Source organism: Arctopsyche grandis, chromosome 12, assembly GCF_051622035.1.
Source record: "Arctopsyche grandis isolate Sample6627 chromosome 12, ASM5162203v2, whole genome shotgun sequence".
NCBI lineage: Eukaryota > Metazoa > Arthropoda > Insecta > Trichoptera > Hydropsychidae > Arctopsyche > Arctopsyche grandis.
Window position 1 is genome coordinate 30,184,534 of NC_135366.1, and position 24,736 is coordinate 30,209,269.

The window sequence follows — 24,736 nt, forward strand, 5'->3', positions numbered from 1 at the left end:
TACTTAAAAAACTGAAGATACTCTTCTTCTAACAGTGGTCCAATTGAGCTCAAATTCTACACCAGTTTTTCAATGATGTAGAATTCGAAAAAATCTGTTTTTATTTTTAAAACAACATATTGAATGAGAATAATATTTTATTGATAACTAGCTGAACCCCGGCATGCGTTGGCAATGCCATAATAACGCATGCAATTCCCGTTCCCGTTCTCGTTCCCGTTCCCGTTCTCGTTCCCGTTCCCGTTCCCGTTCTCGTTCCCGTTCCCATTTGTCGGAAAAACGCAGGTAGCGAACACATTTGAAATGATTGCGTTGCAATGACACTCATTCCCGTTTTTCCCGTTTACGTTCCCGTTTTTTTTTCACAGTAATCTTTCCGAATATGCACACAACAAATCCTGAAAGTTTCATCGTAATCGGTTCAGTGGTTTAGCAGCCTAATCGAGACACACACACACACACACAGACATTCATTTTTTTTTTAAATATATACACTTAAAATATGTGAACTCAAATTTTAGATATTATAAAATGTTTTTAAAGTAAAAATCATTAAATTAAGATTAAGCCCTCCCTTAAGTACTACTTATATGTGTAATATCTTATGTTTGCTTAGGAAATACTTATTATATATAATAATAGTTCTTTTACCCGGCTTCACTCAGTATTTGTAATATAAACAGCTTAAACATGGCGAATCTAATAGTAAATATGCATTTGTTTTTTGTTAAATGTTTTTGATTCGAAAAAAATATATATCGAATCGTCGTCATAGAAACTTTGTTTTGTTTCCGAAGTTCCTAACCAAAAATACTTACATACATATGTATATGCATACAAAGTCTCTTTCGAAATTATATATTAGATGTACTAATGGTTAGCCCGGCTTCGCTCGGTATATGTAATATAAACGGCTGAAAAGTGGCTAATCTAATAGTATATATTCATGTACTATTAGATTGGATATAAGTAGCTGGAACTGTAAAAGGAATCCGGAACCGGAACAGAAAAAAAAATCCAGAACTGGAAATGAAATTAGATTTTTTCCATAACGTCACGGATTCTATCACACAAACCTTACATATGTAATTACATACATTAAACATTACAAAGTCTCTTTCGAAATTATATATTAAATAATGTATACTATAATACAATTAAAAAAATCAAAAACACATTTTGAAAATTATTGAACCCTCCCATTCGTGAAAATTTCCATTTCGAGTCCTGGAACCAGTGGTTTCACCCCAATTTTGGAACAACGGGATTCCAAATTTTTTTTTCAAAAAATAAATTTTGAAAAAATATATACATAAACTTTTGTATAATTTTTGACAAAAATTATATGAATTTTTAGTTTAAATAATGCGTTTCCGGAATTTTTTTATTTTTAACAACGGAAACCCATGGAAACCATTAGGGTGACACCACAGCCTGGAACTATGTACATATGTATGTATGTATGTGGTTTCCACAATTTCAAAAAGAGTGATATTGAATCTGATGACGATTAAATTCATGAAAGTCATCGACAATCGTCATTCATCTCAAAAAACTAATAATAAATTTGTAAAAATAACCACATTCTTATGCGAGAGTAGATCATATATTAAAATATAAATCAACTTAAATTCTTAGACAAGGGCAAAAACGTGAAAGTTATTAATTCAAACAATATTAAAATTTCAAGCTAGCTTAAATAAAATTTGATAATTGAAATGATCAAAAACAATTTTAACATTTAACAATTCTTTATGTGAATTAAATGCATCTTATAAAAAAAACAATCCATATGCTATGATTCACCTCTGCATACACACTCATTTTATGTATGTGTATGCATGCGCACGTTATATTACGTAAAGTAGTTTCAGCTTCGGAGTTAATAGTAGGAGGAGGCAATGGGGGTGAGTGTTTGGATTTTAGGGGGTTGTGTTAGCTGCTAACCGACGGCCAGTCTGCACCGAGCTTTCGACGAACCAGGTTATCGCGCCAGAACGAGTACGAGAACGAATACCAAATCACCATTTATGTGGAGCAGATCTATCTCCAACATTGGGGAAAATAGCAGGGAATCAAGGACAAGGAGCACAAATGAAGAGTGACATAGCAATACGCGCCGTGCCCAAGTGGAGAGGCCAGTCTCCGGGCGTGAAGAGCGCACCCAGAAAAGTGCTGGCGGTGAAGATGAACAATTTCTTCGATGAAAAACCCTCGGACCTGGAAACGGAAACGGAAACTTGGCCGTTAAAAAGTACTAACAACAAGAAACGTCCCCGTCCCCTGACAGCGACGCTGGCAAAACCTCGCCTGCTCGACATCACTCTGCTCGGCAAGATAGACATGTCCCTGATGAGAAAAGAGCTGCTCTCGGTGTACCGTCTGATGAAGATGCCCATTGAAAGATTAACCGTCGCCGACAAGAAATTGTCGATGCTGAAAAAGACCAGAGACGAAAACGGTCCTAACGGTAGGAAGTCTTTCAAAAAGGATATAGTTATCGAAATAACGGACGCCACCGAGACTGAAAACTCCGTAATAGCACTGAGAAAAGACAAGTCTCCGTTCAAGCTTTTTCCGGGTGGAAAGCAGAGAAACAGAAAAGTCGACGCCGCTTTCAGTGGTCCGGCCGGTCAACTCTTGGCAAAGCCCTGCGACTCTTGCGGTCGCGCTTCTCGTCCTGAACGACTCCACGCCCATCCTCATAGGGTGTCCCTCTCACCAACCAGAATAAAACTAGCCGATTTGAGCGAAAAATCGACATGTGACAAGAATAGGAAATTTTCTGCTGAAGTTTTGTCGCCGATTCATCCCAAGTGCGTGAAAAAGGAAGGTAAACAGTCGCCAAGTGAAAAGCAGAGGGAAGCTCCACCGATTTGCTCATTTTGTGGAAGGCGTTTTGGAACCAGTTCGCTGCCTATACACGAAGCCAAGTGTCGAGAGGTAAAAAAATATGAAAAAATTCAATATTTTCTACTCAAAAACCACTTCACATTTCATAATTATGCATGCACATATTACATATATAGGAAGTCCGCTGGGTAGTAGGGAGGATTGCAGGAGAGAGAGACAAGTAAAAGCGATCTCAATTCAATCTTATATGTTTATTTAGAACAATAGGTAATCGATGCGCGTACGCAACCGGCGCGTCAAGGCGCCTACTACTGTCGCTACCGCACACGGTTCGGTAGTACCAACCTTAACATTAATACATACAGTGCATAATACCAACTGTTCGGCATGAGCCACATCATTATACATAATTATAATCATTTTATATTAATATCCTACACATATATACATTTTTCGATCGTAATTTTTGTATGTATGTTGATACAAAAATACAATTGAATTTTATTTATCTATACATGCAAAAACTTTTCAAATGTATGATATAAAATAGATAAAACAAAAACATTGAGGGAAACAATACGGTCGTTGGCCACTTGACTTAAAATATTACATTAACGCTAATTGATGATAAATGAATTTCTCAATCAGTAATATATGTACTAAAAACATATGTAGTAATGCTGCTATTGGTTCTTATTACTATATCCAAATGACAGTATTTTCTTAAGTATTATTTTTGATAATTTATTGTTAAATCAATCGTTAATTTCAATTTCTATAGCTGTATTTTACTACGAATGTAACATGAAATATTATAAATATAGCACGAACATATAAAATAATGATTACTTTATTAAATACATATGTATGTATAATGAATTGATATTGTGACCTTTCATTTGTTAATTTCACGCGAATGCTTCAAAAACCACATCAAAATGCCCTTTCGACACAAAATTATAATATATCCTTTTTTTTTAATAATTATGAAGTGAGCATTTTAATTGCAGAGATTAGAAAGAAAATCGAACAGTTTCAAAATTACTCAAGAGGATTTGAGTACACCACGAGAACTGTATATCACACCAAGAAAGACTTCATCTTGCAGCAACCCCGTTAAGGATATGTCCGATAGGGACAAAATTGCATCTCCTCGAAAACTTGATCTTCAGGTACGTAATCCTGTTTTTCACTAATTTTGCACGGATAGTGATTTTGTATGAAAAAATCTTAGTTCAGAATAAATCACGTTCATTTGAATAGTAAATATTATATTCGAGGACAATATGCTCGATGTTAATGTTTGTACATTGTCAAGTTGAAAGCGCGAAAGATGCGTGACTTTGAACTTAAATACATACATACTATTTACTAATAGCGACATCGTGTGATCGTACCCAATTATTTTGGTGTGGCAGCACTTTTGATTTTCATTCGAGCACGCACACTTCATACTTATCGAGTCGACTGAACTACCGACTATTTATAATCCATAAATATGTATGTATGTATGTATGTATGTACATACTAGATTTTCTGACCCGGGTCAACCCGGGACAGGCATTCCCAGGAAATCAAGAAATTTTTGTTGTCCCGGGAATTGGATTTAAAAATATCTTGAAAATATACAAGATTTTCACGACTGCACGAAGGGAAATAATAAATCAAATTCTCAAAGGTTTATTGTTTAGCAATAAGTATAGCACATTCCTCGAACGTGGACATTTTATGAGCATAATGGTTCTGTGCGTTTGGCCAAAATCGTTTCTTGTAATTATATTTTTGGAAAATCTCAATACTGAAGGACTTGACCTTACCGATGAATATTCTGAGAATTCAAAATTAAAATCGAAGAAAGAAGAAACCTAAAACTGATTTTTTAGCACAAATTTTTAATAATCCTAATTTTATACCGAACAAAACATTCTTTAATTAAAGCGAATGTACATATGTATATCATACGGTACATTTACATATTAAAGCGAATGTACAAATATATTTGGGGGGGGGGGAGACTTTTTTATTACTGAAGTTTTAGTTAGCTTCTCATTTCTGTTTGTTGTAAATTTGTATTCAATTTTGAACAACTTCTGCCGAGCTGATTTTATTGAAATATTTCGTTAAAAATTCACTTGGGGGCAGGCGCGTAAATACTATGAAGCACGGGCATGCGGTGCATGCGGGCCTTTTAGATTTAGGGGCCCAAAAGGATTTTAAATTCAAATATAATACTACACATTTTTCAAATAAAAGTCGTAAAAATTTTCTTAAAAGTATACATAAGACTAATGGAAGCACTAGTTAAAAGTTATACTCCAAATTGCGTGTTGTATTTTCACGATTTTGTACTCCTCTATAAACACGATGTTAAATTAAAAAAAATAATAGTTAATAAAATATTTTCGACTGACGGCTTAAGTGGGGAATTACACATGTTAACGCGCGTGTTTTAATATGTACGAACCGAAAATCGATTAAATCATTTTTTCGGTTCGGTTCCGGTTTTCGTTCCGGCAAAACTTACGGTTTTTCCGGTATTCAATTCAGTTCCGGTTCGAAGCCCTGCTTTATACACTGAAAAACATTTAAAAATAGTTTTTATTAATCTAATATATAATTCAAATAAATTTAATGAAAAAACAAATGAATGTTTACTATTAGATTGTTTTTCCATGTTTAAGCTATTTATATTAAAAATACCGAGCGAAGCGGGGTAAAACCACTAGTATATAATAAACTTATTTCAAGTGGTCTGAAATGGTATGTCGGAAATATAAAAAAAAAAATCCGCAGAAACAGATAAATTATTCAATTTGATTAAAAATATACAAATGAAAAGTATTATATTTATGAATGTACTTTTACCGGAAATGTTAAATTTAGCAAAAGTGTACCACGTGAAAAAATTATGAGAAGCAATCCGCGCTTGAAATATGAAAATATAAAAATCGATATTGAAATAGTCGTCGATTTAAACCTTGACAGAGCAGGTATGAGGGAATGGGGTTATTATTGTCGATCGGAAAATGGCTATGACGTCATGTTGGCCAAACATGACCCCCCTATCTTGATATGACACAAGTTCACGGTAATGTTTCCACTACGGATAAAACTAGGGGTGGGTTCATTACGTAACGGGGTTGCCAGGACTTTTTAATGATTAAAACTATTAAATAGAAACGTAGATATGTATGTATTGATCTGAAAACAAATTTGTATCATGTATGTATTATTGAACTGTTTACCTATTGTATTATACAAAATATGAATTTACATACTTCCGATTAACATCAATTCGGGTCAAAACGTCAAACAGATGTATTAATTAGCGTATACGTACCTATGTATAGTAATTTTAAATTTCCATCACATATTCAAAATTTCAGAAACAATTCACTTCTCTTACTCTTATTTGTATTCATCGTCATTATGTACATATTACGTATTTCCCATTATACTTAAATCAAAGCGAATCAACGCAAATCGGCCAGAGAGAAATCTTTTCATCAGTTTTTTGCGAATCGCCCCTTTATTTATTTTTTCTTTTCAGACAATCGGGTCATTGGGTCACCCCGATCGTGTAAATGACCACATCTCATATACAGTATACATCTACTTATCTGTGTGTTATATGTATGTAAATGTAATATATGTATTCACACAAACCGCTTCCAAGAGTCGGACAAATTTAAAAAGTCGTTTAATTTTCACGTGAAAAGAAAAGTCGTAAATTTACGTGAGTAAGGTCAAATTCGTGAGCTTTCGCGTGTCGCCAACAAAATCGCATTACATTACATTTCGAAGGTTTTCTGAAGCAAGTGTATGTATGTACATACATTCATACATACATGTATATATGTATTATACCTATCCATTCCATCAATGCAACACGCACATGTGTACACTATGTAAGTACATATGCACTTCATGAACCAAAATTCGTTAAAAAATGCCGAAAATCATGTACCGAAGGTTTCCAACTGTACAATACATTCATAAAAGTCGTTATTAAAACATTGAGCAATTGTGTGCAATTATTCACAGTGTATTCGTGAATAAATTTAACTATAGCAGTGGGTTCCAACTCGGCTACTCGTCTACAATGATTTCTATGAATTTTATCCCCTACATTAGAAGAATGATATTTAGTTGTTAAATATTTCAAGCCCTTTGCAAACGAATTGCACGAATCCTTTGAAAATCTCATTGACACATGTATGTACATATGTACATATAAGAAACAATCAAAGTTAATATCTGTATGTCTTTCTGAGTACCCCTAAACAGCTCCTTGCTTTCCCCTGGTTTTTTTTCTTTAGAAATTCGCGAATACGAAATTTCTGGCACTTGTTTTCTCGTTAGTATGGGTAACTCCCGATGCATACTTTATTGTCTTAAAGAAAAGTATATAAACTCATACTGATAGAATTCAAGTCAGTTATCAACATCGACTCCGCAGATGACAGCCGTCAGTCATCAACATCGACTCCGCAGATGACAGTCGTTAGTCATCAACATCGACTCAGAGAGATGACATTCGTTAGTCATCAACATCGACTCCGCAGATGACAGTCGTCAGTCATCAACATCGACTCCGCAGATGACAGTCGTTAGTCATCAACATCGACTCCGAGAGATGACATTCGTTAGTCATCAACATCGACTCCGCAGATGACAGTCGTCAGTCATCAACATCGACTCCGCAGATGACAGTCGTTAGTCATCAACATCGACTCCGAGAGATGACAGTCGTTAGTCATCAACATCGACTCCGAGAGATGACATTCGTTAGTCATCATTAGTCACCGGAGCCTGAGGGGGCCGTCTATTGTTCAAAGGTTGTAAATGCATTGATAAAGGTTTGCCGAACAAAGGATAGCACTATGACTATCCTACCTCTAGTCATCATCATCGACTCTCAGAGCGACTCCGATAACGCGTCCGCAAATGACGGTCAGCACAGCAGCAGAACAAAGTGAACTAAAGTTAATAGTGATAATGAAATAAGTTCTACGTATCTCATATTAAATTATCATCGTGTTCCATAATCTAGTTTATTCGAATATAATATATGTAAGATAAATGTAACATTTTAATATTAATAAAATAAAACTTGGTTAGTTAACCAAGTAGTTAAAAAAATTTAAATAAATATTTCACTGGAACGTGACATGATAATTTTGGTGGCAGCGGTGGGATGAGTGAACTAAAATTTAGTAATCCTTCATTGGAACATGACTGTAGGTATATACATATTTTGAGTCAAATTAATATTATGATAGCTACATACGTACGTAACCGAATAATATGTAAAATAGATACATTGTTTATAGTCCTTAAGATGCAATTAGCTAGGCTAGTAATCCAGACAAAAAGGAAGACCACAGAAATATGTTTATGTGATATAAATATGTACATGTAACATATGTATGTAAATAGAAGCTTAGACGTCCTTGCCAAGTGAACCGCAATGCTTTTGCAAAAGCTATTGTGGCGTTCAATAAACGCGCCCAGCGGTCAGTTCGTGTCTGAGATATTGATTTTTTCGGCTTTCTGTAGTCACTATGTATGTATAGGTATGTACATACATATGTGTGTACATACGAACTAAGTATTGTTAGCCGTAACAGATGGCCAAATAACTATTTCACAATTTTGCCATTGCCGACATATTGTAAATAAATATATAATACGTACATATGTACCTTTGTCATTTCGTTCACAATTCGCATTCAATTGACAATAATACACGCAGCAAGATACTCGAAATAAAATGCCATTCGACGAAAAGTCAACGACCCAAACACTAATATATGTTATTCCTTTCATTAATCGAAAGTCTAAGTCATCAATACCAAGCGTAGATATTTCAAATAACTTTACAGATGCATATGTATGTACATATGTATTCGTATGTTCATACATATGTACATTGTATATGCATATATGTATATGAACATGCAATAGAGACAAAACTCATCGACTTGTATAATAAAAATGTATTTGATGTTATGCGAAATATTTCTCGAAATGAAGAAAAGTGGACGTATGTATACCACTTTCAAAATTAACAGCTAATATATTTATTTACATATACATACATACATACATATATAGATTTTTCCATGTAGGTATATATACATACATATGTATATTTCTTTGTATGATATGTATATGTACATAACTCTGATTTCTACCCGCATCATATTGCGGTTTTCCGTTTATTTCCCACAATGGAAATAATCGATAGAATCAAGTTTTGGTAGTTCGGTGAAAGCATTGGAAGAAAATATTTTATCCATTTTTATTGACGGGAAAATTGAGCGATCTGATAGTAGGAATGATATTTTTAAGAAGGTACATATGTACATATATTGACAACCCTTCAATTATATTGGAATTTAAATTTTTGGCGCCTGAATGCGGTAGAACTTTGCGTCATCATTTTCTTTTCCAACCTATTCCTGCGAAAACGTCTTCTTCCAATAAGTCGTCTCTTGTAAAGGCTATCCGGTTCCTTAATATGATTGATGGGCATTTGGACCTGTTCAATTGTCATGTTGATGAGCTGGTTAGTTTCTTGAGACTCAACACGAGACTATTTGAATGAATGAATGATTGAAATTTTTATTGTTTTTATTTTGTTATTTTCTTTCTTTTGTTATGTAAAATTGGTGTGACGCTTTGGGGCAACCTGTCAGGTCACACTAGTCACTTCATTGTTATTGTTATAATTATTATAAATAAATATATCATCGTACAATTAATAAGAATCTAATTCAACATTTACGAATTTTACAGCATCTAAAAATACTTTTATATATTTAAAATTTTCGTTTTTAAGCCCGTTCAAATATCAATGAAAAATATTTGAACGGGCTGTTTTCAAAATTATAACATTTTACCAAGTAACCAATAGCCTCTATTGCCTATTTAAAAATTTTTGTAAACGAGATATGGCCAGACATTTCGTACAAAAGATATGACCACTTTAAAAACCATGGGCACACATACAAAAAGTAAGAAGAGGTTAGTAAAAATAAATTTACCTGCGTACTCTAAACGTTCTATCCAAAAATATCAAGCTTCCGCAAATAAACTCTACAACTTTTATAGATGCATACATACATACATACATATGTGTAATTATACATACATACATACATACATATGTGCACATGATAACGTCGGCTCAAACTCGACTGTTTGTGTTGCAGGTAGAAAAGATTGAAAATTCCCTAGTCATCCCCGGTCCAGGGCATCGAGCTAGATTATCGCCAAACAAGGAAAGAGGTACATATAAACTATAAATATAATATATTAAATAAATAAAAATAAAAATACTATTCAAAAGTGCTCCGATATGTGTTATCGGCAATCGTTGTGTCGACCTCGTGCCTTTCAAAAGGCTCAGAAAAATCAACAGGTGAAGCGAGAAAATCGTCACGAAATGAGGGCGTCTTTTTCAGCTTGTTCACTTTTATTTTTTGGGTGAAGGTCTCCCATTAAAAATACTTGCACATCAATCATTTTTATAAATAATTAAAAATGGCTTCGAAAAGCAACTTTCTTCTGATTTCCAGCGTAGATTTCCAATCATGCATTTAAAAAACTCAATTACTCAACTCAACATACATACATATGTATCTTGTTTTAGTTCCTGCTATGACGGCTTCTCGATATCCGCAGACCGACTCAGGACTTGAAGACTTGTCCCTCAGAGGTTTGATATTCGCATATTATTTACATATGTATATGCAGGGCTCTTTTTTTTTACAAAAAAAGGTGCTGGAACATACTTCTATTTGTATGACAAAAAAGCCCTGTATATATGTATATGTATGTATGTAAGGTGCTATGGGGCGTATGGAGTGAAACGACGGAAGGCACGACTGTTTAATGTGATGGGCGGGAAGGAAGTAAAGTAGCAACAGACCAACATGGCCGAGTTGGTCCCAACTCGCTGTATGGTGACCGAAACTCGACCATGTCGTAGATCCGGCACAGTGCAAGACCTTAAAGGGATGATAGTTCATATCATTTGGAACATTTTGAGCCACACATACCTCATTACAAAGTCTCGTGGTTTTTTTTTTATTTCATTTTTAACTCATCATGTGTGGCCCAAAATTTTTTAAATGACTATCAGCTATCAGCCTTTGGAGCCCTTGCTTCAGAACATCCTGTATAATATATTATATATACATACATAAATATATTGTCTTAATTTTGTAGTTGCATTGTCGATAGCCAATGGTCATTTTCACCTTCCTGTACCATCTCCCGTGGGAGGTTGACAGTTTAAATATTTTACACTTCTGCACGGAAAAAAAATAAAACATAATTAGGAGATTCGAGGATGTAAAAGATAATATCACAGGATTCTTATTTTTTTTACTCAAAATACAAAAGTGGCCATCGTCGGCAGTAATTTCATAAAATTATATATTTATTTATTCACAAATTTGCCATAGTGACTTTACAGATCAACTCCAAGTCGACACTATGGCTATATAAAAAGGAAATTAATTATTATTATATTATAATAATATTATATATTAATTAAAAGACAAATATGGATAAAACAAATATAAAAATACAAAATTGTAAAAACATGAAATATAAAAATATAAAAATACGAAATTGTAAAAACATAAAATATAAAAATATAAATTGTAAAAATAAAAATATAAAATATAAAAATATAAAATTGTAAATACATGAAATATAAAAATATAAAAACATGAGAAATAAAATTATAATGAAAAATAATAATATGAAAAATAAATATATAAAAATATGAAAATGTAAAAATTTGAATATAAAAATACAATATGTTACAAGTTGCTACGATCTCAAACTAAACAGTACCTCAACCAGATCAGTATATTTTAGATTAAACAGATCCAATCTAATAGAAATCTGGTTGAGGAGCTTGATGCCCCCGGCGAAAGAGGACGAAAGCATTAAATTGGTACGTGCCTCAGGTGGGAAGAACAGTTCGCGGTATCTAGTAGCTCTGAACTTGCTGGGAACATTAAATTTCAACTCCGCAAGAATACGAGGATTGTATATCGATCCACTTAGAAGTTTATAGAAATGTTTTCCCAGATATGCTGTACGCCGTGACTCGAGGGAATTGTAGCCTAGTGCCCCCTATGTAGTTAGTATATAACTATGTTTGTATGTATGTACATATATGTGTACATACTTGTGACCTAAAATTTACACATTACACAATATCACAGTGGATCGTGAGCAGGCCGAGTGACATGGCTTAATTGTTAAGAATCTAGTTATTTTTCACGAAAATACATTTGTGTATAAATGTACCTACATATATATATGTATATGTGTACTAGTGTATTATTTGATTTCAGGTGTAAAAGATTCAGATGTAGAATGGACAACACATTTGCGTTCGTTGGTAAAATGCAGTGTTTGCGATCGAGCGTTCGCACCAGAGAGGGTTCTTCGCCACCAGAGCATCTGTAACGGATCCTCCAAGAGGACGTCTTCGAACAACAAACCAAGATCGCTTCTCCAAACCACCTAAAACGACTCATTCGATGACTTTTTAATTCCCCAAACCCATTTACCCAGTCAATTATATAAATGTTTCTTGTCTAATATGACATAGGATATATTATATATGTAAATATGTATGTATGTGTGTGTGATAAATAAAATACTTAATTTATACAAGTGTAATTCATTTAAAAGTTATATAGTACAATCTATCATTCGAGAAGACGAGAAGTGCGTTTAAAGCTGCCATCCAGTTTATCTGTCGTTCAGTCTGTCTGATGATAGTCAAGCGCTTGCACCGCACCGAGTACATATGTATGTAGATAAAGTAAAAATGTACAGTAACAAAAGATCAAGTTTTGTGATTATTAGAGGTAGGACCGGAAGCGTGCCGTTCTTTGTTTATTGCTCGCCGTGCATTTTTCATTTTTATGATGAACCTTTTTTTACACTCTAGCTTTGTAGTTTGCTCTATTTCCTGGAAAAAGCATGCTTCCGGTCCTACCTCTAGTGATTATGCTTTGTGATTATGCAATAATTCCAACTTGAGATTCTGACCGATTCGAACTCTGAATCGATCACTGATCACGTTTTCATGATCTAGAAAATATGTGTGTGTCGGCGAATATTTTGAACACCATTAGTCCTATCGAACAGAAACTTCGCTTACTGAAATTCTTATCGAAACGATGTAAACTTTTAAGTTGACCGGAAATGGTACCTCCCCTTATAGGTTTCCTTTAAGTTCTAGGATTCAGTTATCCTCCAAACCGCTAACCAAACCACACTGAATTTTTTTTACATGTAATAGAAATTATAAATTTTATACTGATAAACTTTTTAAATATTTTTACCTCAACCGGAATCTGAATACTGAACCTCAACTAAAAAAGGAATCTGAATACGGAAATGAAAAAAGGTGTGTATCCGGAAACGAAAAAAGAATCCAGAATCAGAGCTGATCGAAAACGGAATCGAAATCGTCGTCATAGAAAATTTAATTTTTACGATTACGTCACGGATTCTACGAACCAAAACTTCCATCCAGCGGCGGTTTATCATATGTACATGAAAATAAGCCCGCGCTTGGGGACTTTTCTGCCAAAATTTACTACTTACAAATTATTATCACTGTCCACAATACGTTCGTAAGCCAAGAATAAATGAAATTAATACCTATATATTACATAGTATTTTAAAATAGTACCTATTTTATTCCAAAAACTTTAGTGTTTCAAATACATAAAAAAAATGGTTTTGTAAAATCCTAATGAAAAACCATATACTGAAAGGCATGTATAAAAAACGATAACATATACTCGATCCGCCACTACTTAAATTAAAATTTAGAGTCTCTTTCGAAATTATATATTATGTAGATTATATAAATCATGTAATTTTTAATATCGAACGTGTATTGTCTAATTTCAAAGAAAACAGCACAGTAACGCATTAATTTATTTTATCTTGGTTTATCTCGGGGTCGCCATTCAGAGATTTGATTTTCATACACTATACATAGGTACTGTCTTCAAATTGACGAATTGAATTCACAAAATTCAGAATTTTTTATGTAAAGTTTTGAATAGACATAAAATGCTGCAAGTACGAATTTTAGTGGTGGCGTTGATGTTGACGAAAAGCATAAAATGTGAATTTGGTGTGGTACGTGCATACAACAGATATCCGGGATGTATGAGTGCCGAATATTCGGAAACCGATGCAGTCAGTGGATGGACAGAGATATTGATGCCCAAGGACGATCAAAACATGAAAGGATACTCGGGTACTTTGGGGGTTATCGGTGGAGCTGCTGAAACTTCAGGGGCGGCTTATTTCACCGCCGTTACTGCCCTCAAGGTGACTCATAACATTTACATATACTCGTACATACAATTATAAATACTTGGAAGACTTTATTCTGTCCAAAAACATTGAAAAAAAGCTTTATCTCCAATATTACACATTACTATTAATGAATTGGTATAACATTACATTATACATATCTCCAAATTATGGTCCACAAATAAATTCTGGTATATGTATTCTTATTCTATTCTTTGAGCCCTGTCCTAAAATGTTTGGAGACCGTTATTACATATGTATGTATGTATGTATACAGATTAGCCAGTGGTGTCACCCCAATTTTGGAACAACGGAATAATTTGTATAATTTTTGACAAAAATTATACGAATTTTTTTAGATTTCTAACGAGTTTCCGGAAACTTTTGATTTTAACAATGGGTTTCTGGAAATCATTAGGGTGACACCACTGAGATTAACAGATATACATGGCATTATATAATAATAATTAAAGAAGTTAATGTGATTAATTATTATTATTATGATTTTTGATCAAATCTATCCCAATTAACCTAACATATCATTTGAATAATCTGATTTCGTCTTTTTTTTTTTAACCTGATCGTTTTTTACGACATTTTCACTAAATCAATGGCAAAAAGCCTTTCTCTCCCGCATGTCTTTAGTGTTCCACTCTAATAATAACACGTTGTTTCATTTTTTCCTTGACATAATGGGTATATTTTTTAATTTCTAAAGACAAATATTTCTCATAGCCCATTAACAAAATAAATATCATAATAATTTACATACATATATATTACAATATGCTATTTAAATTTTTATAGATTGGAATCGATGCAGTACAAATTTTTTGCACGGGCCCCTACGGAGACACCATTAAATCATATAGTCCAGACATAACAGTATATCCCATCTTGAACACGGCTGTTGACAGAGTAATTTCCCTCCTTACAAAGGTCGACATAGTAGTGTTGGGTCCTGGATTGGATAAAGATGCTCACAGTCTGAACACAGTTATCCCTAAAGTTATCCAACATTGCAAGGCTGAAAAGAAGCCATTGATAATCGACTTTGACTTGTACTTCTTAACGCCGACAATTATCAACAGTCTCGCTCAATTCACCTATCCAGGTGTTATAATCGTTCCCAACGCGATGGAATTCGACAAATTGTATGAACTTATGAAAACTCCAACATCAAGCTCAACTATAAACATCGATTCGGTCAAATTCGGCGAAAACATATATATCTTGAGAAAGGGTTGCACGGATGTCGGCATTTCTACAAATCCAGAGTCGACATGGACCCTAACTCACGGCGGCTCTGCACGCCGTTCTGCTGGCCAAGGACACATGTTGGCCGGCGCCGTGGCTACATACTACTTTTGGGCAATTAAAAAGATTCCAGAATCAAAATCATACTCCCGAGGACCCATGTTCAAGGCTGCGATTGCTACGTATGCCGCAGCACGACTCATACGCCAATGCAATCAGATGTCGTTCAAATTGCACAACCGAAGCATGATGACTTCTGATATGATTGCTGACATACTAGAGGCAATAAATAATGTAGATGATTGAACTAAACACAAACTACATAAGTCTTTGTATACTTTTATCAATTTAAAAAATTACATCTCTACGAAAATATGAAAAATAAATGTAGAAACAATCGAAGTTCGATTTATTATATCAAAATAACAAATATTCACCACATATACATATACATATAGCCAGCAGTTTCAAAAACCAATATATCAGGTCAGTCCATAAGTTCGTGCGCATTTTCAGGAAATGTTTAAGTGAAAAATGACGAAAGATGAATCCATCCCTTCTGCGATCTGATCCACTGTTAATTGTGGCTCTGACTCCACAAGATTTGACCTGGACGGGATTCATCATAAATGCTGCTTTTTCCAACATTAAAATTTTTAAGCCATTACACTGATAGTATTTTCACCATGTACATACACTATTAATTTTTATCGCTGCACGAAAATAAAAAGTATAAAACAGCATGTTTGTATTGAATATCGATATTCATTTTTATGACTTGACTAATACATTAGTCAAGCGATGACAAATTTCGACAGGTTCGAAATCTTTTTGGTTTAGTAATGAGTCATCGCGAATCCCGTTTGCACGTTGAAAATGCGCTCGAACTTATGGACTGACCTGATATAATGAATCTATGATAAAACAAATTGAGAAAATAAAATACATCCTTTATACTCGAACAAAAATAAAGAAAAAAAGAGCACTTACACATGTACTTACAGTAGCATTAACTTCAAATAAAGCTTTTGAGAACAAACTTAATTACCCTAACCAGAATCAATATATGCACACAATAGGGAAATTAGTTTTCTTAAGTATTAAAAACAACTATTTGTACTTTGTTTGAAGGCAACATCTTAAAAATAGTACCCTTTGAGTAAACCCAATTTTTAAAATGAGGTTGAATGTACATACATATGTACATAGTATTTATAATAATATCATTTTATCACAGGCCACCCTACAAAAAATAACACATACATGTATGTCTATGTACATACTAAAATTTTAAGACTTGAACGTGTGTGTGATCAATTCACACAAATTTCTGTGTGAATTAAATTCGCTGATAATAAATTCAGCTGCCTTGATTTCAAACATACGCCTTAATTATTGTTAACATATCCTTGATAATATGCCCCAATTTGACTTTCAGGCTGCAAAAATAATAATAAAATACAATGAATAATAGTTATGACACAAAATACTTTGACTTGGATACTTCCTCTCTATGCTAGTTCTGTTAGAACATATGCACATAGTAAACTTCAACCCTTTGACTGCCGAGTACGTTACCAATGATGTCAGAAGACAGGGGCGTCATTTCAGCTTTTCCCAGGGGGAGGGCAAAATTTTTGAGCAGTAAGGAATAACTTTCTAGGGTTGGGGTCGAGTTTAATGAGTGTATATGAATTTTAACTATTTCTTTTAAACATTTTTTTTTTTTTATCAATAAAATTAATAGTACAAATATCTTTCAAAGCAATATAAAATATATTTGGGAGTTAACATTATTTTTCTTATACCTGACAGTGTTCTAAAGAATTTAACTATTCTATTTTTATTGGTTTAGTAATTTAATTAAAATTCATAATAATACATTAAACCACGTGGATAGTCCCGTTCAAATCTAGAGGGGTGGGGGGGCGGCTGTCCACCCCAGCCAACCCCCCAAATGACGCCCCTGTTAGAAAACCAAAAAAAGAATAAGATATTTTTCGATAAAATAGTTGTACCATTCAAATTACCTGTCAGAACGAGGGAGGGCGTTTTATATTGAAAACTATGTACATATATCTTTTGTTAAACTAAAAATAAATAGAAATGATAATATAATAAACGGCAATATTGTCTGGCAGCCAAAGAATTAAAGCTTGTCGCGATTTGTATTGATTTAATGACTTACTTGTCACTATATTGAAATGACACATCTACGACATTATCCAATGGCAAAAGAGCAAAATATCCACCAGAATTTGGACAATCTTTTGTCAGTGAATTTATCAAGATTCCTTCTCCTATTGATAGATTCGAATTTCCCTGTTGTGTTATATCACTGAGAACAAAACAAATAAATGTATTCAACACGTCATCAGTCAATTGAAAATAAAAAATATTCAGACTCGGATTACCTCACAATGTCGAGTAATTCACGATGCCGCATAAATGTGATGTTCAATGCAATAACGTTGGAATAAATTTTGCTAAGCAATTCTTCTTTTCCCGTGGGTTGTAAAAATATAGTGGCATACTGTTCGACTATAATGAAAGGATTGGTTTCATCATTGTCCACACATTTCAATTGCCAAATTTCCAAGTTGCATCCACCTACCACTGTCAAAACAAAACTAACATAAGACTACACGAAATCACCTCTACACGAAAAATAATAATCAACACATAAAACTTACATTCTCTGCCAACGAGTAGTAATTTATTTTCTGTATTTAATTGTTTGAAAGTCGAGTTACGCCTAGCCGACGGTTTTGAATCATTAACTTTAAGATCCTGAATAGGCGAAGGTTCTATAACAGACTCGGATGGACTCGAGAAATAATTTGAGCCCGAATGATCATCACTTGCCGGATAATTCTGTTCAACGTGGCAATAAGTATGCGCTGAAAATGGGCTATATTGGGGGATGTGAAATTCTGGAGGTGGATATGAAATGCAAGATGGAGAATGTGGACTCCAATAATTCTGATACACATTGTAGTGTTGAGGTGGTCCATAGTGATGTGATCCAGGTGTCCATATATTTCCAAAATTTGGTGGAGGGTAATAATATAGTGGTGGCGGCGGCGGCGGTGGCGGATATTTAATTTCGTTCCAAGCATTGTTGTACGAATGACTACTAATAGGATGTAAACTATTTCTTGAATCATAATTGTTATTCGTTGTGGAAGGTATTACATTGATTTCGTCGTCATTAGACAGATTGTCCGCGTCATGATTTTCAAATTGTTCATTGTCAGATTTATGAGAAATATCTATTGGTTTTATCAGACTATTAATCAATTTTTGATCCTCTATGGACTCTTTGGGATATTTACTTTCAGATGTTTTCAATAATGAAAAAGATTTACTAATATCGATTGGTTTAATGTCGTCTTTTTTTGCAACGGAAAAATTATCTTCACTATCTCTCGATAAACCAACAGACTTTTTAAATATTAAGTCCAGTTCTTCCGCATCTTCTAATGCTGTAAAATTCGGAGCGCACCCTGTTTCCAGGTCCTCAAATGTTGGAAGTAAATATTGATGTTCTTTCTAAAACAAAATTATGTCATTTTTAAGGTAAAATAATGTATTTATTGGAAATAAAATAGCAATTGCTGAAAGCACACCGAGTAATATACACGTACATACATATGCATGTACTTACTATGTGTATAATAAATGGATATTCATAATACTTTGTCGTTAATAATGTTGCTATTTATGTAAATCATTTAAAAAAAATTACCCTTTATCAATATCTAAATATAATATGTAACGATGTATCTATGGATAGACACATTTAGTTTTGTTTTTACGCAAAGAGGGAACAAAAAAATTACTTATCAAACACAATATGTACATATATAAAACAAACTCGGTGTAATATGTATATTACTGAATGTACACAATTTTCTCCACAAATGTTTGCATTTTCTCATGAATGCGATGTGTTTATTGTTTATGTACCATTGAAAGGCAATTAAAACTGGTACATTAGGGAGAATTTTCAAATGTGTCAATGCTTTTTTACACAAACTTACAAATCAAACTAAAATTTGAATTCACCCAATTGATTAATACATGGATACATATGTAGTAGGTATAATATATAAACTTCTAACAATTTTTTTTTCATTTAACATTTTAAAAAACAATCCATGACACTGCGTAACCTAAAATTATGTATTCATAAATAATAATGAAATACAAATTCAAATCGCGATATGCAGATGTTCATCGGTAAGTCGAGAAGATAATAATTGATTCTTTCATTTCTAAAAGTCACGACAAAAAACACTGATTCAACCACGATCTACGCAAAATTAATCAATTCTCCATAATATCATATATTATATATGTAATACATCGGTGGCCGTCACTGCATCGAAATTGACTTGATTGAATGTCGAAAAAGCAAGATTTTTCGCGATTTTTATGACAATATGTGAAATAGTTCGTTTACCCTGCATACATATGTATGTATGTATGAAGAGCGGGTAGTATTACCATACAGTACCATTTATCATGCATACATTCTTTTCGATCTTTCGGCTTTCGATGCAGTGACCCAGACCCATAATACATATGTACATAGATATTGTTACCTAAATTTGAAAACAGTTGATTACCCAGATCGAAATCAGCACAGTAAATCATCAAAAAAAGTCATGCAGTTGATCGTAATTGCAGTAAAAGGATAGAATATGTATATTTAATTGTTTTATATGAAAACAAAAAAATATGGTTCAAAACCTCGCTAAAAAAAAATTATTATAATTACGTATTTTTATATGGCAAGAAGGAATATTTCAATTAATGTTTAAAAAAAAAAGGCGAAATGAAGAATTGGTTTTGGCGTGATGTTCGTGACCATTACCTCAGTTTGGACCTATATGAGGCTATTTTGTGATGACTGGTTCGAGTCTCGGCAGTCGTCTCGACGAAAAATCAATTTATCGATTCATTCATTATGTTCGGCGAGCGTTAGGACACACACAAACACATACACACACAGATTACCGTCTTTATATATATGATGATATGATAATAATGTAAAACGAAACCCACATTTTATTCCACGGAGACGAAAATTTAGCATTATATTATAATTATAAAAGTTTTGTTGGTGATTAATCTTAATCTAAATAAATAATAAAATAAAATTAAAAAATAAGTGTAAAATATTTTTATTGCAATCTTGCATCACAAAATTTTAACAATATATTATATTTGGACATACATACATATAAAATAATATATATGTATACGCAAGTATCAAAAAAAATTGATTTCAATCTACATAGTCTACTTGGCAGTATGACGAAAATAAATACACGATTTCTATCGGTCTGATAGGAATCGAGATTCGGAGTTTGCCTACTGCCAATTAACTAAAACGAGGAATAATAGTCATTACTTAAAAAAAATGAGATTCCTTTCTATTTGCAGTGATCAAAATCTCATAATTAACAATAATATCAATGAGATGACTGCCATCGTGTCAACACTCAAAATGACTATTACTTACATAAGTCCAATATTTGTCAGTGGAAGAATCTAAATTTGCCAATCCTTCAAAATATAATACTTTGGCAATAATAACGTCTTTGGAACCCGATGAAGTATTCATTAATCCTAAACAAGATATGTTCTGAAAAAAATTTGACGTAAGATATTGTCATATTAAATCTTATTACACTTTATATGCAAGTGTCGAATTATTGCAACATATTTACATTATCATGCGTACTGGAAACTTTGGCCGCAAGGGGTATGCCGTTTACGAGACCGAAAAATCGTCTTCTGGCTGCCGATGACCACAATTCATGAACCGGTGAAACTCCAGATAATCGACCCCTCATTGCTTGTACAGGTAGTTCACAGAATTTTTTCAACAAAAGCCTTACGTCTTTACAGAAAACGTTTAATATAGTACCGTAGTCAATGTATCTCACCTGGAAAATAAATTTATAATATTTGCTCCCAACGTACAATCGATATTGTACAACAAGTCGTTTAAATGTACTCACTTTCACCACTTCAAGATCAACGTTAGCTATTATCTCAGCACGATGGTAAAGCCCTTCAAAAGGTACGGCGCAGTGTGTCCCAGTTTTCATTTGTGCCCTCACCATCTTATACGATTCGCTGGACCTGTATAGTACGCTGCAAACAAACTTGACGTTATTTCATTTCGTTCAATCGATACGATTCATGATTTCACTCCACTTACTCCATAGAGTTCATCAACTTTTCTAAAGCTAAACTGTGTTCATCGGCCACTATATGGAACCAAAAATGAGAGGGATCGACCACTTCAGATATCGAAACAAGGATTTCAGAATTAACTGAAGGACTTGACGCTCGTCGGATTTGAAATTCGTTATCTATACATTCCTCTGGACACAACGAAGGATCCTGAAAATGAGAAAATCGTCGTCGAAAATCAGCACCGTATTAAACTTACTGTCGTCACTATGAATAAAATAAAATAGAAACCAGAGATATGCCGGGCAGAGCATTCAAGCCAAAAATTTTTGCTTCTAAGCTAACAAGAGTCGAGGTCTCTGGTATGTCGACTTTTTCAGGTGCTCGTTGGAAGTCATGTTGCAAGTTCGAATCTCTGTCATACAGCTTCCAGTCTCCATAATCATCGGGTCTCTGAATATTGAAAACATGTGGCATACTTCTGCAAAGGGCTACGACGTTGACGTATCCCAATTTCTGATATTCTAGATGTCGTCCAAATTTCTTGTAATACTCATCGTTCAATTGGGACAACCATAATTCCCGATGATCCTTTATGAGCATTTTTAGGTTTTGGTGAAGCTCATTTTTCAATTCGACAAGTTTATAGTTTTTTTTAGGGACGTTTTGTGAATTGATATAATTCTCCTTGACTGTGACATACAAAGATTTCAAGGTTTGAGAAATATTTGACCGCACTAAATTTTACCCATACAGACATTAGAAAGTGAAGCGAAAGTAAACGACTTTCAAATGATTCATGGATTATATAATTTTTCGATTCCTCTTGTAAAATTCATCGTCATCAAAGTCAAAAAATGAATTATGAAGTGAATGCTCTAACTTGATTCATTTGACGTTAACCTTTAAACTTTGTTTAATCCCGCTAATCGAGCACAATGCACAAAATGAGTTGCAAGTCTGGTCAGATTTTAATAATACACGACGACTCCCCACTAAAATGCCACCAAACACATACCGGAGACCCTTTTTAGGGTCACACACGCGAGGAACGAAACTGTCCTCCAGCTACTTGACAAAAATAGATAGCTTCTCGGTGGCGTAAACTTGAAAAACTGAAATCGTTATCGTCTAAGAAAAAGTCTTTCACCCAACGATTCTTTATCGTCGTCAGGTAACGAGTGTAGTGATAGTTTTACAAGGATATACAAAACAAAAAAATGTCATTTCTTTTCGCCTCACCTTCCATATGCATATGTATGTATAATATAATATCACATGTATTTAAATTTACACATACCATTCGTGCACTCGTTATTCATCAGAGTGGCATTTTTAAAAGCCGCAGTATTACTTTTGTCCGATATAATGGAGGAGCGTTTTCCTACGGCAACGTTGGAGGTATTTCTTCTATAATTTCTAAAACACACGCGAAACGCGTTAAAAGAAACGAAATGGAATCACATACTATTTCATGGCAAAAAGTGAAAAAGTGAGCGGAGACTAACCTCGAAAGCACATTTGCAGGCAACTTTTGTTTCTCGATTAACGAGTTTAAATTTTCGATTTCTTTCGTTATGATTGGACATATGACGTACGACGTTCCCACGCTCTGGAGCTGAAAGTCGAAACAAATAACAACACACGTCTATAGAAAAAGTACAAGCAACTAATTTTTAGTTAATTAAGTTCTCACCCGTATGATGTCGGTGCACTCTCGCTTTAAGAAATCCAACAAATTGGAATAGCCGAATTCGTGAACGGATAAATTTCGTCCTTCGACTTGGCGATATTCTCGACTGAGATCTTCTACCGTCATCCGAAGCGAGTTGGACACGACGATGCATTTTATGTTAATTTTGATGTTATTCAATTTCTCCGATTTCGCAGACATCGCGACTGTAAATTATAAAACGAGAACAACATTCACCGGAGATGCAAACGCAGACGAAGAGGCAAAGTTGCGGTGGGTGGTGGGTGGTGGGTGGTGGGTGGTGGGTGGTGCGATCTATGTGTAATACTTGGAAATGTGATTTGGCGCACAATTCGCAAACTGTCAAAACAAACTCATTGTGTCTCATTTAATGACGCGTGTACGCATGCTGGGGACACGTCTCCTATTCGAATAGAGAAATGTTTCCCGATCAATTGAATCGTGGAGAAAGCGAACACGGTGAATCGAAATTAGAAATACGAATCGAAAGATGGCGGGAAAAGAATCGTAGAGAGGAGAGGAGAGGAGAGGAGAGGAGAGGAGAGGGCGCGCGCGCACGCATTCACACTGGCACTGGCACTGGCACTGGCACTGACACTGACACTGGCCTCGCATTCACACCCACACCTACACTCGCACTCCCACTCTCACTTCACTCAACTATCGGACCGAAAACGTCGACTGGGTGTTGCCAGTTCGCCACGTTTCGTTTCGTTCCGTTTGTCGTTTTTGAAACCACATCAACTCTTCGATCGATCGATCATATTGTAATGGTGCTTACGGACTAAACCAACGACGATTTTGGGCCAACTTTTTAACCAGCAGTAGCGTACAAAATATCGAAATAAAAATTAAATTTTAAAATTGAAATTAAATATCAAAATCAAGCTAAAGAGCGAGATTGAGCTAAAATTAGATCATCGTTGATGTTTTGAATTACAACAATGTTTTGAATTACGACGATACCGCATTTAAAACCAGAGAAATATTATAATTTCTCTGCGTACGAGCGAAAAAAAATATTGTTAAGGTCGTCACGAGATGTTACTGTATTTGCACTTGGATGATCGATAAAAAAAAAACAATTTGTAGGCATATAGTACAACTGAAATGATCTCATCAGGTCACTGCGACACATATCCAGGAAAGTAATTAACGCATGGCACACGCTCGCCTCGTCAAAAGGTCGACACGTGTTGTTCCGACCAAGTCTTCATGGTCAGCTTTCGTGGCGTTACGACCAAAGGAGCCGTTTTGGAGGGAGATCGGCGCCGAGCGCGCGTCCCCGCCTCCTATTCGTTTTCCGCTTCGGTCGAGTGAACATCTCTG

General features: G+C 34.3%; 5 protein-coding genes across 6 annotated transcripts in view; 2 read left to right on the forward strand and 3 right to left on the reverse strand.

Moving 5' to 3' along the window:
• Positions 1-24,736, reverse strand: part of LOC143919699 (uncharacterized) — a 492,686-nt gene that overhangs the window by 343,920 nt on the left and 124,030 nt on the right. The gene's annotated exons all lie outside the window — the stretch shown is intronic.
• The window catches only part of LOC143919698 (uncharacterized), a 94,726-nt gene that overhangs the window by 58,766 nt on the left and 11,224 nt on the right, over positions 1-24,736 (reverse strand). The gene's annotated exons all lie outside the window — the stretch shown is intronic.
• LOC143920494 (uncharacterized) lies at positions 1,504-12,552 on the forward strand. The gene is made up of 6 exons (XM_077443372.1): positions 1,504-1,569; positions 1,927-2,943; positions 3,864-4,025; positions 10,071-10,146; positions 10,511-10,576; positions 12,234-12,552. The coding sequence occupies exons 1-6, from the start codon at positions 1,504-1,506 to the stop codon at positions 12,407-12,409; spliced, it is 1,563 nt and encodes a 520-aa protein (XP_077299498.1). The 3' UTR covers positions 12,410-12,552.
• On the forward strand, positions 13,794-15,935 carry LOC143920366 (ATP-dependent (S)-NAD(P)H-hydrate dehydratase-like). Its single transcript, XM_077443238.1, has 2 exons — positions 13,794-14,241; positions 15,034-15,935. The coding sequence occupies exons 1-2, from the start codon at positions 13,978-13,980 to the stop codon at positions 15,787-15,789; spliced, it is 1,020 nt and encodes a 339-aa protein (XP_077299364.1). The 5' UTR covers positions 13,794-13,977; the 3' UTR covers positions 15,790-15,935.
• Positions 15,809-24,115, reverse strand: LOC143920365 (uncharacterized). Its single transcript, XM_077443237.1, has 12 exons — positions 23,390-24,115; positions 23,202-23,311; positions 22,994-23,112; positions 21,985-22,385; positions 21,719-21,903; positions 21,516-21,651; positions 21,222-21,440; positions 21,014-21,136; positions 18,177-19,035; positions 17,898-18,099; positions 17,672-17,821; positions 15,809-16,922 (listed from the first exon to the last, which is right to left on the reverse strand). Exons 1-12 carry the CDS (start codon positions 23,585-23,587, stop codon positions 16,859-16,861), a joined length of 2,766 nt encoding a protein of 921 aa, XP_077299363.1. The 5' UTR covers positions 23,588-24,115; the 3' UTR covers positions 15,809-16,858.

What these genes read in the sequence shown, in the direction of transcription:
- LOC143920494 (XM_077443372.1), top strand. Translation starts at nt 1,504, where the DNA reads ATGACGATTAAATTCATGAAAGTCATCGACAATCGTCATTCATCTCAA. An exon ending in ATCGCCAAACAAGGAAAGAG is followed by an intron (nt 10,147 to 10,510) that starts GTACATATAAAC and finishes ATCTTGTTTTAG; the next exon opens with TTCCTGCTATGACGGCTTCT. An exon ending in TGAAGACTTGTCCCTCAGAG is followed by an intron (nt 10,577 to 12,233) that starts GTTTGATATTCG and finishes ATTTGATTTCAG; the next exon opens with GTGTAAAAGATTCAGATGTA.
- LOC143920366 (XM_077443238.1), top strand. Translation starts at nt 13,978, where the DNA reads ATGCTGCAAGTACGAATTTTAGTGGTGGCGTTGATGTTGACGAAAAGC. An exon ending in CCGCCGTTACTGCCCTCAAG is followed by an intron (nt 14,242 to 15,033) that starts GTGACTCATAAC and finishes AAATTTTTATAG; the next exon opens with ATTGGAATCGATGCAGTACA.
- LOC143920365 (XM_077443237.1), bottom strand. Translation starts at nt 23,587, where the DNA reads ATGTCTGCGAAATCGGAGAAATTGAATAACATCAAAATTAACATAAAA. An exon ending in AGTGCACCGACATCATACGG is followed by an intron (nt 23,312 to 23,389) that starts GTGAGAACTTAA and finishes TTCGACTTTCAG; the next exon opens with CTCCAGAGCGTGGGAACGTC. An exon ending in GAATAACGAGTGCACGAATG is followed by an intron (nt 22,386 to 22,993) that starts GTATGTGTAAAT and finishes TGTATGTCACAG; the next exon opens with TCAAGGAGAATTATATCAAT.